Source organism: Rhinolophus hipposideros (genome assembly GCF_964194185.1).
Source record: "Rhinolophus hipposideros genome assembly, chromosome: 2".
Lineage (NCBI taxonomy): Eukaryota > Metazoa > Chordata > Mammalia > Chiroptera > Rhinolophidae > Rhinolophus > Rhinolophus hipposideros.
Window position 1 is genome coordinate 60,024,187 of NC_138048.1, and position 16,410 is coordinate 60,040,596.

The window sequence follows — 16,410 nt, forward strand, 5'->3', positions numbered from 1 at the left end:
CCCTCAGACCTGGTGGATTGGTGATGAAGAACCAAGCTTCCTTCTCGTGCCCACCACCCAAACACCTCGGCATTATGTAAGAGTCTTAGACTGTGGCACAATTTTGTGTGGGAAGCAGCGGGCTGGAGGAACTGCAAGAAAGACTGAGGTTAAGTTTCCTGGGAGGGAGATGAGGGTAATGGGGATCAAATATATGGTGATGGAAGGAGAACTGACTCTGGGTGGTGAACACACAATGGGATTTATAGTTGATGTAATACAGAATTGTACACCTGAAATTATGTAATTTCATTAACAATTGTCACCCCAATAAATAAATTTAAATAAAAAAAAAAAGTTTCCTATTAGCCCAGTATGATGGCAACCTGAAGTAGGAATTAATGTGTTCTAAAAAATAAAGTGATATTTCTGGTGCACCTGAATTTATGGTTCATGCTTGTGAACATCTTTGTAAATTATAGCCCAAGCTTTGTTTGCTTCATAATTAAAATTAGAACTTATTTTTTTCCAAAATAAATTTAGAGGAATACAAACAGAAGTAGGAGAGAATTTGGATCACTTTTTATAACAATAATCCTTTACATATAATACTTCTTGGTCTGCACAGCTACAGCATAAGTACTAATAGAGGAAAGATGCTAGAATTAAAGGAGCTAAGTCCAGAAAATAAAGAAATTCTGAGGATCAGAGATTTGCCTCAAGTGGGATATTTGCCAGTGGGGAATGAACTTCTGACTTGTGGGACTAAGATCTTTCCTTTCTCCAGTTGGCTCTTCTCATGTCGTTTTCTCCCCCACCCACAGTTTGTCCTATCCTGAATATGAAAGTAAAGTTAAAATGATTGTAATTTTGATTTTGTTACTGGTTACATTTTATTTATGGTTCTAATTCAGGACATTATTCTTTTTTCAAGGAACTCAGATTTTCTTTTGGAAATGTATATACAAAAAACTTCAAGACTTGTGGAAACTCACTCTTGAACGTGCCTGGACATGATTCAGAGGCTGATTGGGGGAAGGGCTGAATTTCTTGTGTTACAGGATTGTTGTGATTTGGCAATGAGAAGATGGGAAAATTGGCTTCGGGAAGAGGAAGAACTTCACCTTTCTTTAGTGGAGGGAGTCGGTAAACATATCCAATCTGTCTCCATTTGAAGGGAAAGTGTCCTTTAATTGGACCTCTTTCTTCTGAGTGCCTTGGTGGTGGGCCATGGCCCCAGCGATGGTGATCTTGGGAACATCGGCTATAGGGTGGTGGGTCACAAGGTCCAAGGTCATGGAAATCCTGGCCATGGGGATAGTGTCCATGGGGACGGTGTCCATGGGGATGGTGTCCATGGGGATGGTGTCCATGGGGATGGTGTCCATGGGGATGGTGCTCACTGCAACTATGATTATGACGGGGTGTATGGGTGCCATTGGTGCCAAAATGGGGGTGATGACATCTTGAAGGGGGCAACACTGGTGGAGCTCCTGATTGAAACTGTGGCCTGTCTGAGTGATTTTTGTCTTCTGGAGGAGGTGGGCATCCAAGTTGATGTGGCTTGTGAGGATGGCGGTAATCTCTGGGTCTCTTGGGCTTAAATGAAGGCTTGCCAGCAGGAGAATGCTCATGCCCACCAGAGCGGGGTAGATGGTCCAGATGGGCTTGTACATCACTGATGTTTCTATGTTCCTCGTGAAGGACACAGAACAGTGAACACCATCATAGAACACAAAAGGAGAAGTTCGGTGTTCAACTTGATTTAGACTAACGACCCTCATACATTTAGATTCCACAAATCAACTCAAAAAGTAAAATACCGAAAGAGCATTCTCATATTTTTATCTAGCCATGTTGACATTTAAAATACAAACAAAACTATCACCTACCACCATCACAATAGGAATAATATTTTGATAACACAAGAATCAGAAAGATAATCTCAGAGTAAAGGATGGTCTTTAAATGAAAAATGTTATATCACGAAAAACTTTTCTTACTATTTTCATTTTTCTCATTTCAACATAAAATGGTGAAATTATGTTACACAAGAATAGTCATCAGTAGACCAACATTTGGAAAACTAGTGCCTTATAATTTAGATTCTCAACAGAGTTCTGAGGCTCCATAGTAAAGGATCTCTTATTCCTAAAGAATGAGCACCTCACCTCTTCACTGCTTATTCAGATTTTAATTTTTTTTGAAAAAAATCTACACAGTCATTTTCATGATGATAAACCTGCTCCCTCCTATTTTGGGGTTTGGCACATGGATGTTTAGATTATTTTCAGTTTTGTTTTTTTCTGATGAAAAGATACTGTGAAGAATATCTATGTGTAGAACAAGGGCTTTTACACACAGATATTCTAGTAAAATACTGTTTTTCTCTTATTATATATACCTTTATATAATAAATTTAAGACTAATTTAGTCCCCTTAGATTCTAGGCCTAATACTATAACTAGGAAGTATAAAGCCTCAGCACTGGAGTCCTGACTACAAGGGCCATTTTCAAATTAATTACAGTTTGATTAAATTGGTCAAGATTTTACTTTTCTGACAAATCTTATCTCTTCCCAATTCTTGAAAAAAATTGCACACTTTTTGTGTCATATCAGCATTTGCACTCCTTTTCCCAGGGGCTATTCTCTGTATTTCTCCCCACCTTCACCCCATCTCATCTGTCTCATTTCTCCTTCTCTCTCTCTCTCTCTCTCTCTCTCTCTCTCTCTCTCTCACACACACACACACACACACACACACACAAAGCCATAGAAAAAAATACACTATGTGTGTGAATATATCACTTAATCTGGCCCTACTCATGACAAAGCTTGTCTAGGAAACCTACCTTAAGGTTGAAGGCTTCACAGTTTATGACAATATCTTTTGGACTTTCCATGTCAGAGGTTCCTACATCATAGGACAAATCTGCTCTGCAGAACCCAAAGACCTTTAAAGAAGACAGAAGCATGCGTGCACGTGAGCAGGAGATTTGGGAAAAGTAGAGTTTTCAAAGGTTTTCTTTCCAATTTGCTGTGGTTCTCTTCCATGAATGGTCACGACCACTGGGCTTTCCTGTGGGTGGTGGTGAGAAATAACATGTCGTTGATGCCTTGACTTTGGTCCAACTCTTCGGCACTGAAGACCAGAGTTGCCTGTGCCTGGAGAGAATGAAGTGGAGTGCAGAAGAGGGATTTTTACAACTTTAACTTGTTCCTTGCAGGGAAGCATTGGAAAGGGAGGAACGAGTATAAAGTTTGCATGGACCCTGTCAAAGTGACTGTCTGCTTGACCTACCCTAAGCACACAGGCTTCAACTAGCTGGCACCGCTATGCCCCACAGGTCCCTAAACCCAGCTGTCAAAGTTAGACTAGGACAAGAAAAAAACTCTTTTTTAGAAAAGACTGTTAAGCATTGAGGTTCTGAGTCCAATTTTGGAGTCAGACAGATCTATGTTAATCCTGTCTTCATCATTTACTGGTTGTGTGAGGTTAGGCAAGTTGCATAAAATTCCTGAAACACACTCTCTGTCTGTAAAATGGGTACAATACTATCTACCCATAAACCTGAGAAGGCTTAATTACATGAAATAATGATGTAAAACACTGAGCGCTGAACTCTTCTCTAGGCACCATGTTTCTGCACTGGGTTTGCATTACCCACACCAAAATAATTAAGGGTTTGTTGGGGATAGGAGTCAGGGAGGGAGGCGTCTTTTCTGGTGGCCACTAAGCAGGATTCTATAGCTCCTTCAGGTAGAAAAGTTGAACATCCAGAAAAGGAATTAGTGAATGCTACCTCTTTTCTGGCCCCAGAGAGTGCGCTGTTAAACTCCAGAAAAATCCTGGACTTAAAATCAGAAGGCCACCATTAAAATCCTGTGTCCTCACGCTTTCTAGCTAAGTTCCATTAGGTAAGTGTCTACACTTCTAGGCCCTTCTGTCACAGGGAAATGGAGGCAGACACTTGTTTCTCCTCAGTGGGGTTGTCACAGGTCTCCAACAAGACAGTATATGTGGAGGTGTTTTGTAAACTCTAAGTTACCATACAAATAATGAGAAACAATAAGATCTTCTTGCAGGTATATAAGTATCAATTTATAAATGATTTGGGGAAAAATCCCACTGGGCTGAGCATAGAAATGGATTCTAAACTCAGCTTGGTTGTGAACATTGGGCAGAACATTTACAGTGCGGAGCCTCAGTTACCTTCCCATTTGTCAAATGGGGAAGTAAATGAAGAGTAAATGAGATGCAGTGGGTACAGCCATGGTTCCTGATACAATCTAGTTATCGGGTTTAGCTAAGTCTTTAATCCCCATGAGTTTAAATAACTTGGTGTTAAGTTTTGGTTTATGTCATGTATATTTATAAAATGATATTCTCACGATTCACTTCACTTTTCTGTGCCTCAATTTCCCCATGTGTAAATCAGGGATAAAAATCGCATCTAGTTCATAGGATGGTGGTGAGGGTAATAGGTTAACATATGTGTAATGCACTTAGCAGGGTACCTGGCACATAGTGAGTGGTCTCTAAATGTCACCTCATATTTCGCAGACATCTAGTATACTCACATTAGTGTGCCGAGGAAAATGGTGGCTGGAGCAGTTCCTCACAGAGAAGTCCACATAGTAATTGGTTCTTTCCTCTCCTCTCTGGAACAAATTGGATCAAAGCAGTTTCAGGAACATTTAAAAAAGGGGGGGACATTAGATACCTACTATCCAAATATACAGTCAAGTATTATGAAGACTCAACATCACCAATGTATGCCATTTTTCTTATAGTCTCTGACTTTTAAAATGTATTACGTAAGTGATGAAGTGAATACTATTTCATTGAAAAGTTTCAAATAACACAAAAATAATCAAACATAGTATGAGAACTCATCCTTTCTGCATCCTCGTCTCTCCTTCTCAGTGGTACCACTATCATCCATTGGATGGATTTTTCCTTCTCACCTTTTTCTAAATATGCTATGCACATACACCTATATCTAAGTAATGTAAAGGGGCTCATAGTCTAAGGATTGTTCTGTAACCTGCCTTTCCTCCTGCCCATGCACCTTGAAACTCCTTTCAAGGCATGTAGGTCCAAAACATTCTTTTTAGTCATTGCATTGTATTCATTCTATGGCTTGCACGCACCATAATGTATTTAACTTTGTGTTTTCAAAATGGAGGACAACCTCAACTAGCGGCTCAACAGACCACTCTGGCTGGAAGGCACTTGGGACGCTGAACTGGGAGGAACTAATGCCAGCCATTCCACTGGGTGTGGTGATGTACCGTGTTTCCCCAAAAATAAGACCTAGCCGCACAATCCGCGCTAGTGCATCTTTTGGTGCAAAAATTAATAAAAAAAACCCAGTATTATATTATATTATATCATATCATATCACATCATATTATATTACATTATACCCGGAATTATATTATATTCATTATATTATATTATTATATTATATTATATTATATTATATTATATTATATTATATTATATTATATTATATTATATATTATATATTACCTGGGCTTATATTATAATATAATAAGACCTTATATTAATTTTTGCTCCAAAAGACACGTTAGAGCTGATTGTCCGGCTAGTTTTTATTTTCAGGGAAACAATGGTAGTTGCTCTGAACCTCAATTTTCCATCATAATACAAGGAGATTAGGACCACATGATTTTAATGACTCTAATATGCTCTCTGTCTTTTTCTCTTTTTTGTTTCGGTTTTTCCTCTTCTCTTAGATATTCACACTCTCTGCAACTCCAATAAACGAAAATCTGCAGAACAGTTCTGTGCTATCTACTGACTGTTGAAGCTGCAACAGGGGCCTCAATTAGAAAAGCAGCTGGCTGAGGGAGGCATGTGGAGAGTCAGTGCTGCTGAATTTTGTACCTGCCGGGTTTGAGCCTAGGCCCTCACACTGCAGCTGGGTATTGATGAAGACTCACCACTCTTACAACTCTCTCCACTCGGTCCACTCTGAAAAGGGCAAAGTCATCATTCTTCCTTTTGTACTTCTCAAGGGCCCTGTCTGCCTGTTTTCTGTAGAGCTCAGTGTCCTCAAAGAAATCAAAGAGTACGGGGCTGTCTTTAGTATTGGCCAGTGTAGAACAGACTGGAGAGAGAAGATGGCAGTTCTGTGGTCACTGGGTTGGAAACAGCAATGTCAGTGCTGGGACTAAATACATGTAAGCACGGGGGCAAGAATAACAATAGCTTCCAGTTTACAGATGGGCAAATGGAGGATTGAAGAGGCTAAGAAACTTGTTCCAGATCAAATCAGGCAATCAGATGCAGAGCTATAAACTAAACTCAGATCCTTCTGATGCTCAAGTCTCTGTTCTGACTGGATTCACCATGCTTCCCCATCATCCATAAAGTGTTACTATTTTAACGAACTCTTCCTGTCTCTGCCAAGGAGGGAGAGGCATCATCAACATGAAGTTTTGCCCAGAGAGAGAAGATGCAGCTCAATCTTTCTTTAAGGCAACCTCCTGAAGGAGATGCTTGGCTGTTGAATTTTTGTGTATTGAATCATGTTGAGATTTGCTATTTTTGAAGGAATTCTGTGATCATTCTTTTTGGAAAATAAAAAGCCCATGGACTTCAGAGTCAATACTTGTGGGATAGGATCATGTTCCCTCCATTTGGCTGTGATCCTAAGGCCAAGTCGTTGATCCTCTTTGAAACTCAGTTATTTTCTCTCTAAAATAGAAAGTATCGTAACCTTTACTTTATAGACTTGTTGTGAGATTAAATGATGTGACAGGTATAACTGCTTTGTAACTGTAGTGTTAGTGTTTAACTTAGATGTGGAAGTCAATACTTACTGAGTGCTAAATACTTCACAAATGTACTACACAGACCATCTTATTTAATTCTAACAAAGACTGGAAGGGCTAATATTATTACTATCCTCATCGAGCATAGTTTGAGGCTATCCTTAACTGAGGAAAGTTAAAAGAGGGTAAATAACTTGCCCTCAAGACCATGCAAGTAGGAGTGATAAGGTTGGGATTCAATCTCAAGCAAATCTGATCCAGATACTGTGTTCTCTACAACTATGCTACCATGCTGTACTACCTCACATGGATTTCTATTTTTATATATTGCATTTCTGTAAAGGAAAGAGCACCAATAACAGGGGAAAAAATTCTCACTTCTCTTCTCAAGAGAGTGAGTAATAATGAAGTCCATGAGGGCAAAGACCATTTCTGACATGTACATCATAAATTTTTATATTATGATTAACTTCTGTATTGATCCAGAATTAGTAGAATTAGACTAGAATAAGTAGCATGTTAACAGATTTCCATACCAGAACTTGTGGTGCAGTTGAAGTCATTCAATCTAAGATCCTGAGATTCATTCAAACGTGTTGTAGCTATTACCTTACATTGTCCAATCACCTGTAAGAAAAAGGACTCTGTCATTGCATACTGCTTTCCTCAGGTGGAATATGCAGAAACAAAAAAGTGATGCAACATACCTCTACAATACATTTAAATTTATTTATCATTTCTCTCATAAAATCCTGTCCCCAAACCTATATTTTCTTAGTCTACTTCTCTGTGTTGGGTGCTATAGGCATCGAATGCCCTCATGATAACCAGAGAGAAAGTGTTTAAAGGGATCATGGCCACATCCCAAACATTTTCAAAGGGGAAAATTGCTGAAACTTCTAGATATGCAAATGTCTTATTTTCTGGAACTGAAACATTAGACCTGTGCTTATTCATTTTTGTGTTCTCTTGTGGCAGACAACTTGGGATCTGAGTATCCAGGTGCAAAGTACAGAGCAAAAACCTGTTCCTCATGATAATTGCAACTTATCCGCTTGGCTGTTTCAGCAAATGGGACCAGTCTTTATAGGACACAGTTACAAGTTCAAGGTTTCCTAAACCAACAGACTATCAGGTCCAGAAATGACCTCAGAATCCATCTATAGCAAACCCGTCATCTTATTTTACAGCTGGGGATATGGAAGTAATGACCTTAGGTGATTTGCCCAAGGTCTCACAGCTGGTCATGCTATCCCATGGGTCCACAGCCCCACTGACTTGTCTTGTACTGGGTTCCCAGATATGGCTCTCAAGAAAATATTACTCAAGACCAACATAATCTTTATGAGTCAAAAGGTGGAAGTTGCTCTTACCCTTTTGCTGTGTTAGTGTTGGCATACAGCTACCCTAAGTAGGCAGAGTAGACAGAAGTCAAGAACGATAAGAAAAGGAAGATGGTAGCATGTTTACTTACTATGTCAGATGGACGTCTAGAAAGAGCTGGCTCACAGTCCTTCCAGTATTTCCTGGATTGGACCGGACAGTCAGATTCTTTCACATCTAAGGCTAAATAATAGACAGTTGCAGATTCCTGAGGAATTCCAAGAAAGCAACAGGTGAGTAGTATAAGAGAACTACTAAATAAAAGCAATCTCTTTATTTCTCAAACAGAATTCCTGCTCCTTTCCAAATCATTGTGAATGTCTACCTTTTTGTCATTTGCTCTATTCATTTAAATAAATAGCTTCAAAGAATTACTTCCAAATGTTCTTTTCTACTGGTCGTTATGTTGCTTCTGCCCATGAGCTTTGAAAAGCAATCACTAAAAAGCAGTATTGGTTTGGGTGGAGGTGTTGAAGACAGAAGCCTAGAATGATAATGCTGACAGCCACATCATGAGCTCCAGGCTCTATGTGGAGCTGTGTCTTCTCACCTCGCTCTGCTCCTGAACTTGGATATCTTGCCAGGATTTCAACTTGCCCAAAACTAAAACCACTCTCTTCTTTTACAAATCAGCTCCCTTTCTCTATTTCTTACGTCTTTTGTCAGTGGCACCATTAATTATTTATTGCCTTAGTGTTTGGCCTTAAATAAAGTGACATTAACTTTGGTTTCTTCCTTTGCTGTTGCCATCCAGTCACCAGGCCTGGAATGGTCTTTCTTTTATTCATTATCCATTGCCCTAAAGCCCACTGTCTGATCTGATCCTCATTCCCTCATTCCTGAACCCATAAAATAGTTTTCTAGCTCATGTCCCTGTCACTAGCATCCATCTCCCCAGGCACACTCTGCCCCCTCCGCAACCACCCACCATTTATACCACCACTCAGAGGTAGCACTGTGCCAACTCAGCCTGGGTCCTTCAATGTGGCAGAGAGCCTGGAAGCCTGGAATTGGACTAATGGTCACTAAATCCCAAATTCCTGCACTCTTGTTCTCTGCAATCTACTTCCTCCATGATGCTTTAACACGTATAAATTTCTCTGTTTATCCTCTGTGGAGCTCCATGGTCTGGCCTCCTCATTTTAGTGGTTTCATCAAAGGGCGGGTTATGTTAGGAGGCTGGGGAGGGAAGCCTCCCTCCATAATCTCTACCGTAAACCCTCAAACCCACTCCAAATAAGCATCTAATCTAAGTGAAGACAAGAGGCTCGCTTTGCTTCTCCCTCCCAACCTGATGGCTATTCCAAAGCCCAAGTAGAACTTCTTGATTACCCCTACTTATGTTTCATTACTCCCTAACACCTACCTTCCTGATTCCCTAACCACACAGAGGTGGTGTGCCTGGAATTCTCCTGGAATGCCATCTTCCTCTTCAAATTCTGCTTAGTCTTCAGGGCCCACATGAGGCTTCTCCCATCCAGTCTTAACAGATCTCCTTTCATTAGTTTGCCTACGGCTGCATGTGAGCTGGTTATTACTTCCTTGAGGACAAGGCCTACAGTTTATTCTAATTTTTCTCTTACAGTACTTAGCATTTGAATGGGCTCAGAATCAATGCTTATTAAGAACGTACAGACTGATTCAGAGTTAAGGATATACTAATAACAAACGTTAGTTTCAAAGAAAGAAAAAAAGCAGTCTAGAGCAGCAGCAGGAACTAAACAGAAAACTCTGACTAAAGCGTTGTGCGAAGCAGCAGTCTTAGGGGTGACAGTCACATTTGCCCCTGGTGCATGGTCTCCCACCTCAGCTCTGCCATGGGAAATTCCTCACCACTTCGTCCAGGTGGGCATCAGCGACCCACAGCAACTGGAAAAGGTAGCCATTCCGACGTCCTTTATTGATCAGATCTAGAGCTTTCCCAGCCAGGGGCCCAGTAGCATTGCAATCTGTGGGACTTAAAGCGCAGGAATAGTGCAGCGTGATCAAGAGGGTCAAAAGCAGAGCTGTAGCGCATGCCTTCATTGTGTTAAAATGTGAAAACCATCCCTCACTGTGGGATATCTCAGCAGAGAATTATATACAGACTTTCTAAAACACACACACACACACACACACACACACACACACACACAGAGCACATGCCATTGATTAAACAAAGTTTTTATATATTTTTGTTGTATAACTGGGGATGTTCACCTTGACCCCTGGTTAAAATGTCTGTCATCATGCCGTAAATGATTAACGGGTTCTGGGGACAGAAAGTTGAGACATGCCACTAGTGAGTGGCTGAAACTGTGATCTGCACAAATCTGGATATTTCCAGTAGGTAGCAGATCCAAAGTGTGTTTTTTCCCACAAGCATCGGTGAGGGGGATGGAAATACAGTGATTTTCCTCCATCTGTTGCCTATCTCAGCCAGAAATTTCCACCATCAGTTCCCTCCTTGGATGAGGGCGCAAGAAGCCGACCATAAAGGGCCGTGATGCTGACGTTTGCACCGTACAAGGACCTGAGCTCAGGCAGAATAGAATGATTAAGAGTGCGGCTCTCGAGTCAGATCTGAATTTCAACTCTGTTAGTTTTGTATGAGCTACTCTTTTATGCTGGGTAAGCTATGAAACTTCTCTGATTCTTAGTTTCCTCATTTATAAAATGGGGATTAATTCCTCTTGGCAGGGTCGTGCGGTACTTAAATAAGAAAACATATAAAATAACCACTATAATTCTTGGCGCAAATCCAGGTGCTGAATAACATGATGCTATTGACTCTTATTATTAGTATGATGCCTCAGAAGAACTTGAAGTCACCCCCATATTATTCCAATTCTCTGTGGCCCTTAAGCCTTCCAAAGAGAGTTGGTTCACGTGGAAGAGAACCACGGTGAGGGTAGGAGTCAAGCCATTTGATGCCATCAGAGAGAAGGGGTTAGAGAGTAGACACTATTGTGGGAGGTGCTCAGCACTGGGAGAGCTGGGATTAGCTGATCCCACAGTCCTACCCCTCCAAAGGAACCAATATACAGACCTGTATGGACCTTTGTCGTGCGGGGTGTCAGGCCGGGTGTCAGGTCCCGCTCCCCACATAAGAACGCAGGACACGGTAAGGCCAAACAGGAACACCCATGGAGCCATAAGTAGGGGAGTCAAACCAATATATTCTGACCGGCAGCATCCACCTCTCTGCGATCCGCTCTTGCTAGCCCCCAATTCTTTCTGCTAGCGTAGCCACAGCCATTACATTAGTGGCCGAGGGCTCACTGGTTATAGCTGACGGCCAACTAGCCAAGCTGCTGGCCATCTGATCACAGTTGATGGCCATCTACTACCCGAGCCAGCACCTTTCCACATGAGGCCCAGAGCCTGGAAACTGCTCTCTGGGGCTCTGTCCCCACAGTACATGAAAAGCAAAACGCACTTCCCAGAATTACAGACTGATTTAGTGAGTTTAAAAGTGGAAGAAACACATTTTGAATTACGTCTGGATTTGAACTTTTAACATTAAGAACACTGGCTTTTAAACACCCAAGTAGGACCACTTCAGTGTAACTTAGAATGACAGAAATAATATGGAGTCTGTCCAAGGTGTTACTAAGGGGCTCTAACTCAGGTGGGCAGGGGGAAAGCTACGGATTAAAACAAAACCTGTTTAATTTCCATGAGTTGAGCTCCTTAATTAAGTCTTTCTCTTATGGCTATATTGGCCATACCCAATATGCAGGGCCATGGACAAGCCAAATGCGGGTGGGGGGAAAGGGATGGGAATGGGAAAAGACACCAAGGATGAAAATAAGCTTCTCCTGTAGTACTATAGATTTTAGTATACATGCTGCCGAAGTGAGCACTATGGTACTGTAGATTTAGTAGCTGAGATTTAGGGGTGATCACGAGAGCCATGCCTTCCCTTTCCTTTGCTTTGTTGAATCTTAAATACAGAGACAATGCTAGTGATGCCATTCCAACAACTATCGGAATTTCAGAGGAGACATCTCCAGGAGCACACTGAGGTTGCTAGGATGGCAGCAGTCAGGAATGATGGTCAGTAGGAGAGACGGTCTGTCCCAGGTAGCTGTCTGATGATCTTGGAAGTGACATTCAGCTTTGGTGACTTTCTTACTGGCTTTGGGAATGCTTCCTGACGGTCCTGAGCTAGAAAATGGCCTCAGATGTGCAATGGAGAGGGAAGTGGTGACTTCTCACAAGACGGTTATTGGAGCAATCAGGGTAGATCCACGTACTCATTCTGGCATTTTGGTTCTTTCTGGGTGGCCTGGCCATAGTATCAGAGAAAGTCAGTTAAGAGAATTTTTATTTTTTAAAGCTTTTTTTCTCCCTCATAATAAAATATATGCTTTTTGCAAAAAAAGTGGAAATACAAAAAATGTAAAGGAAAACTCACCTCTTATTCTACTACCTGAAAAAAACATTAACTACTACATATTTCTTAATGGACTTTTTTCCATCTGGATATCTATAACATATGTTTGTAAATTATGGGGAATATTCTGCTGTACATACAGATACTTTTTCCATCCACTGTGATTGAATACTTACTTACAACCTCTATTTTTGGGGGGTATTAGTAGAAGCCATATAGGCTTTATAAATGTTGTTTTTGTTTTTTATAATGGAATTTTATTTTTTATTTGAGATCTTTTATACATTTTTATGAAAAACATAATCCCTGCACAAAGTAAAAACAATATTACAAAACATGTAAGATAAAAATTAAATATCTCTCTCTCCCTTATTCCTCATCTTCCAAACCCTTTCCCAAGGGAAGGAATTTTAACAAATTTTTGTTACGTAGATTAAATATTGTATTTTCCCTTGATAACTTCCCCAAATCATTAAATATTCTACAGAAAGCTTATTTTCAAAGATCTCATGATATTGTACATTACATATGCTTGTAATATATCAATATTCCCCTGATTTTTAGCCACATATGTTGTTTCCAATTATTTGTTCTTACAAGTAATGCTATAATGGACATCCTTGTAAATTTCGGATTTTTTGGGGAGGAGAATGACTGGATCAGTTCACAGAATTTTGTGACATTCAGCTTTTTGTAATTGAAGGCACTTTTTAAGTTTTAAAATTTTTTACTGGGGAAAAATGGGGAACGGTGTGTTTTTCTGGGATCCATCAGCTCCAAGTCAAGCTGTTGTTTTTTTTCAATCTAGTTGTGGAAGGCGCAGCTCACTGGCCCATGTGGGAATCGAACTGGTGACATTGGTGTTATGAGCACTGTGGTCTAACCAATTGAGCCAACCAGCTGCCCTGAAAGCACTTTTTTAAATAAAGAAGATTCCCATATAGTTCCTGCTCACTTTCCCCACACACTATTAATATTCACAGCAGAGTGGTACCCTTGTTATAATCGAGGAATCTACATTGACACATCATTATCACCAAAAGACCATGTTCATATTAGGGTTTACTCTTGGTGTCATATATTCTGTGGATTTGGACAAATGTACAATGACCTGTACCCACCATTAGAGTACCATATAGCATAGTTTCACTGCCCTAAAATACTGCGCTCTGCCTGTTCATCACTAACCTCAATCCTTGGCACCCACTGAATCTTTTATTCTTTCTGCAGTTTTGCCTTTCTAGAATGTCATAGAATTGGAATCATAGATATGTAGCCTTTTCAGATTGGTTTCTTTCACTTAGTGGTATCCCTCTAAAGTTCCTTCATGTCTTTTCATAGCTTGATAGCTCATTTCCTTTTAGCGATAAATAGTGTTCTATTGTATGTACCACAGTTCATCCACTCAACTACTGAAAGACATCTTGGTCACTTCCAAGTTTGAACAATTATAAGCAGAGCTGCTCTAAACATCCATGTGCAAGTTTTTATGTGGGCATATGTTTTCAGCTCATTTGGGTAAATACCAAGGAACACAATTGCTGGATATTAGGGTAAGAGTATGTTTAGTTTTGTAATAAATTGCCAAACCGTCTTCCAAAGTGGCTGTGTCCTTTTGCATTTCCCATAGCAATGAATAAGAGTTTTTGTTGCTCCACATTCTTGCAGCATTTGGTGTTGTTCGTATCCTGGATTTTGGCCATTCTGATAGGTGTGCAGTGGTATCTCATTATCGTTTTATTTTTCAATTCCCTAATAACATATAATATGGATTATCTTTTGATATGCTTATTTTCCATTTTATTTCTTTTGTTGTGAGGTGCCTTTTCAAATCTTTTGCCCATTTTTAATAGGGTTGTTCATTTTCTTATTGTTGAAGAAGCTACTTTTAAAGATTCATCAAAGAGAATGCTTAATACCATGTAACTTGAAATGCCCGACTCTTGAAATTCAGCATAGAAGACTATTGTTAGCAATTTGCAAAGCATTGATTATTTGAATACAGGGCCTCAAATGATTAATGATTGCAGCATTTTGAGACTATTGGCAAGACTATTGGATTAGCTTGACTACGTGGGAGTTACATCAAGAATCAGAAACTAGAGAAACAACATCTAAGAGATGAGTCAATGAGGAATCCGAATGCCTTAGGAGAAATCATCAGAAGGGTAGGAGAAGAACCTGGAGGATATGGGATAATGTCTACTTGAGAAAGTTTGAAGAAACAGTGAGTCAGCATTACCAGATGTTGAAAAAGAATAAGTGAGAATGACAACGCTTCCTTTGAATTTAATGAAATCAACTCAGCAAGGGCTCAAAACTTCTTTTCCTCCTACATGCTCTATCTCTGTTGATGGTTCCCTTGTCTATCCAACAAGAAACACAAAGAGAAGGACACACAGTCTAGGGTCCTTCCACACGCTTTACTCAGTGTGGGAGGGTATTATGGAACAACTTTGGGAAATACCCTACCTAGCGCTAGCAATGTTTTCCTCTGTTTGCTCCAGGTCCATTCTATTCTTTGCCTTTCTCCGCCTGGCTTTGCCTTAGGAGGCTGACTCCTGTGGATTGAGCAGGCTCCCCTGCTAGGGAGCTTACTATTGGGTTCAAAGTGCCAATGGGAGGAGGAGAATGGAAGGATGGAGGGAGGGAGGCAGGGAAGGAAGGAGAGAGAGGTCAGGGTGTTCATTCCCTGCCCCTTTCTGCTTCAGCACTAGGTTCTGGCAGTGGCTGCATCCCTCCACCAGGGCAGCTCCTGCCAGGTGGCCCCTCCTCCAGCAGCATCAGCCCCCCTGGATTTGGATAAGGCTCCTCCTCCTGCAGTCTTCTCAGGTCCAGAGGGGCAAAGGCTTCTTGCTGTTCTCCATGTGCTTCAGTATCCATTGTTCCCTTAACTTGGCCTACAAGTCTTCATTTCTTTCACTAAAGTCTTTTCAGTTGAACTATCTGAAACAGTGTTGGTCAGATATTGCCTGCACAGCCTTCAATCTGAAGGTGGATTTTTTTCTTACCTCTCTGAATATTCTCCAAGTCCAGAACTTGATAAATTCACTTGATGAATTTGATAAATTTACTTAGCAATGGGGGTAGATGGAAGAGACCATTGCCTATGGCCTGTGTCTTTTGCCAGACACTGATTGAAACAGAGTTTAAGGACTCTACATGACACCCCACTTAATTATTTTTCTTTCTTATAGAAAGCAGATAAGAGTAATATAGTGTGAATATTGTCTACTGCTTTTAAGTAAATTATGCTAAGACCCATGTGCTCTTTTAAGAAACAGCTGCCAGAACGGAGGACAATAGTTATATTTGCAAATTCCCTGTTTTGTTAGTTTGCTAGGGCTGCCATAACAAAGTATCACAAACTGGGTCACTTAAACAACAGAAATTAATTTTCTCACAATGCTGGAGGATACAAGTTTCAAATCAAGGTGTTGCAGGGTTAGTTTCTTCCGAGGGCTCTCTCCTTGGCTTGTACATGGCCACCTTTCCTCTGCATTCTCATATGATCTTCCCTCTGTGCTTATCTGTGTCCTAATCATCTCTTTTTATAAGGACACTAGTCACGTCCGATAAGGGCCCACCCTAATGACTTCATTTTACTTACTTACCTCTTTAAATATCCCATGCAAATGCAGTCACCTTCTGAGGTCCTGGGGGTTAAGACTTCAGTATATGCATTTTGGGGTCATTATTCAGCCCGTAACACCTGTCATATATGCAGTACGTATTTATATACATATACATACACACATATATATACACACACACATATATATATACACACACACACATTTATATAAAACAAATAGTTGTGTGCATATATGTATGTGTCCATAATATACATATCACTGATATAAT

At 40.4% G+C, this 16,410-nt stretch overlaps 1 protein-coding gene across 1 annotated transcript; it reads right to left on the reverse strand.

Annotated features, from left to right (window-relative positions):
* Positions 1-897: 897 nt before the first annotated feature.
* LOC308506215 (histidine-rich glycoprotein-like) lies at positions 898-10,208 on the reverse strand (the record flags this gene model as incomplete). Its single annotated transcript, XM_081069382.1, has 7 exons — positions 10,002-10,208; positions 8,260-8,376; positions 7,322-7,412; positions 5,952-6,118; positions 4,563-4,643; positions 2,834-2,935; positions 898-1,674 (listed from the first exon to the last, which is right to left on the reverse strand). Exons 1-7 carry the CDS (start codon positions 10,191-10,193, stop codon positions 898-900), a joined length of 1,527 nt encoding a protein of 508 aa, XP_080925508.1. The 5' UTR covers positions 10,194-10,208.
* Between the last annotated feature and the right edge of the window lie 6,202 nt (positions 10,209-16,410).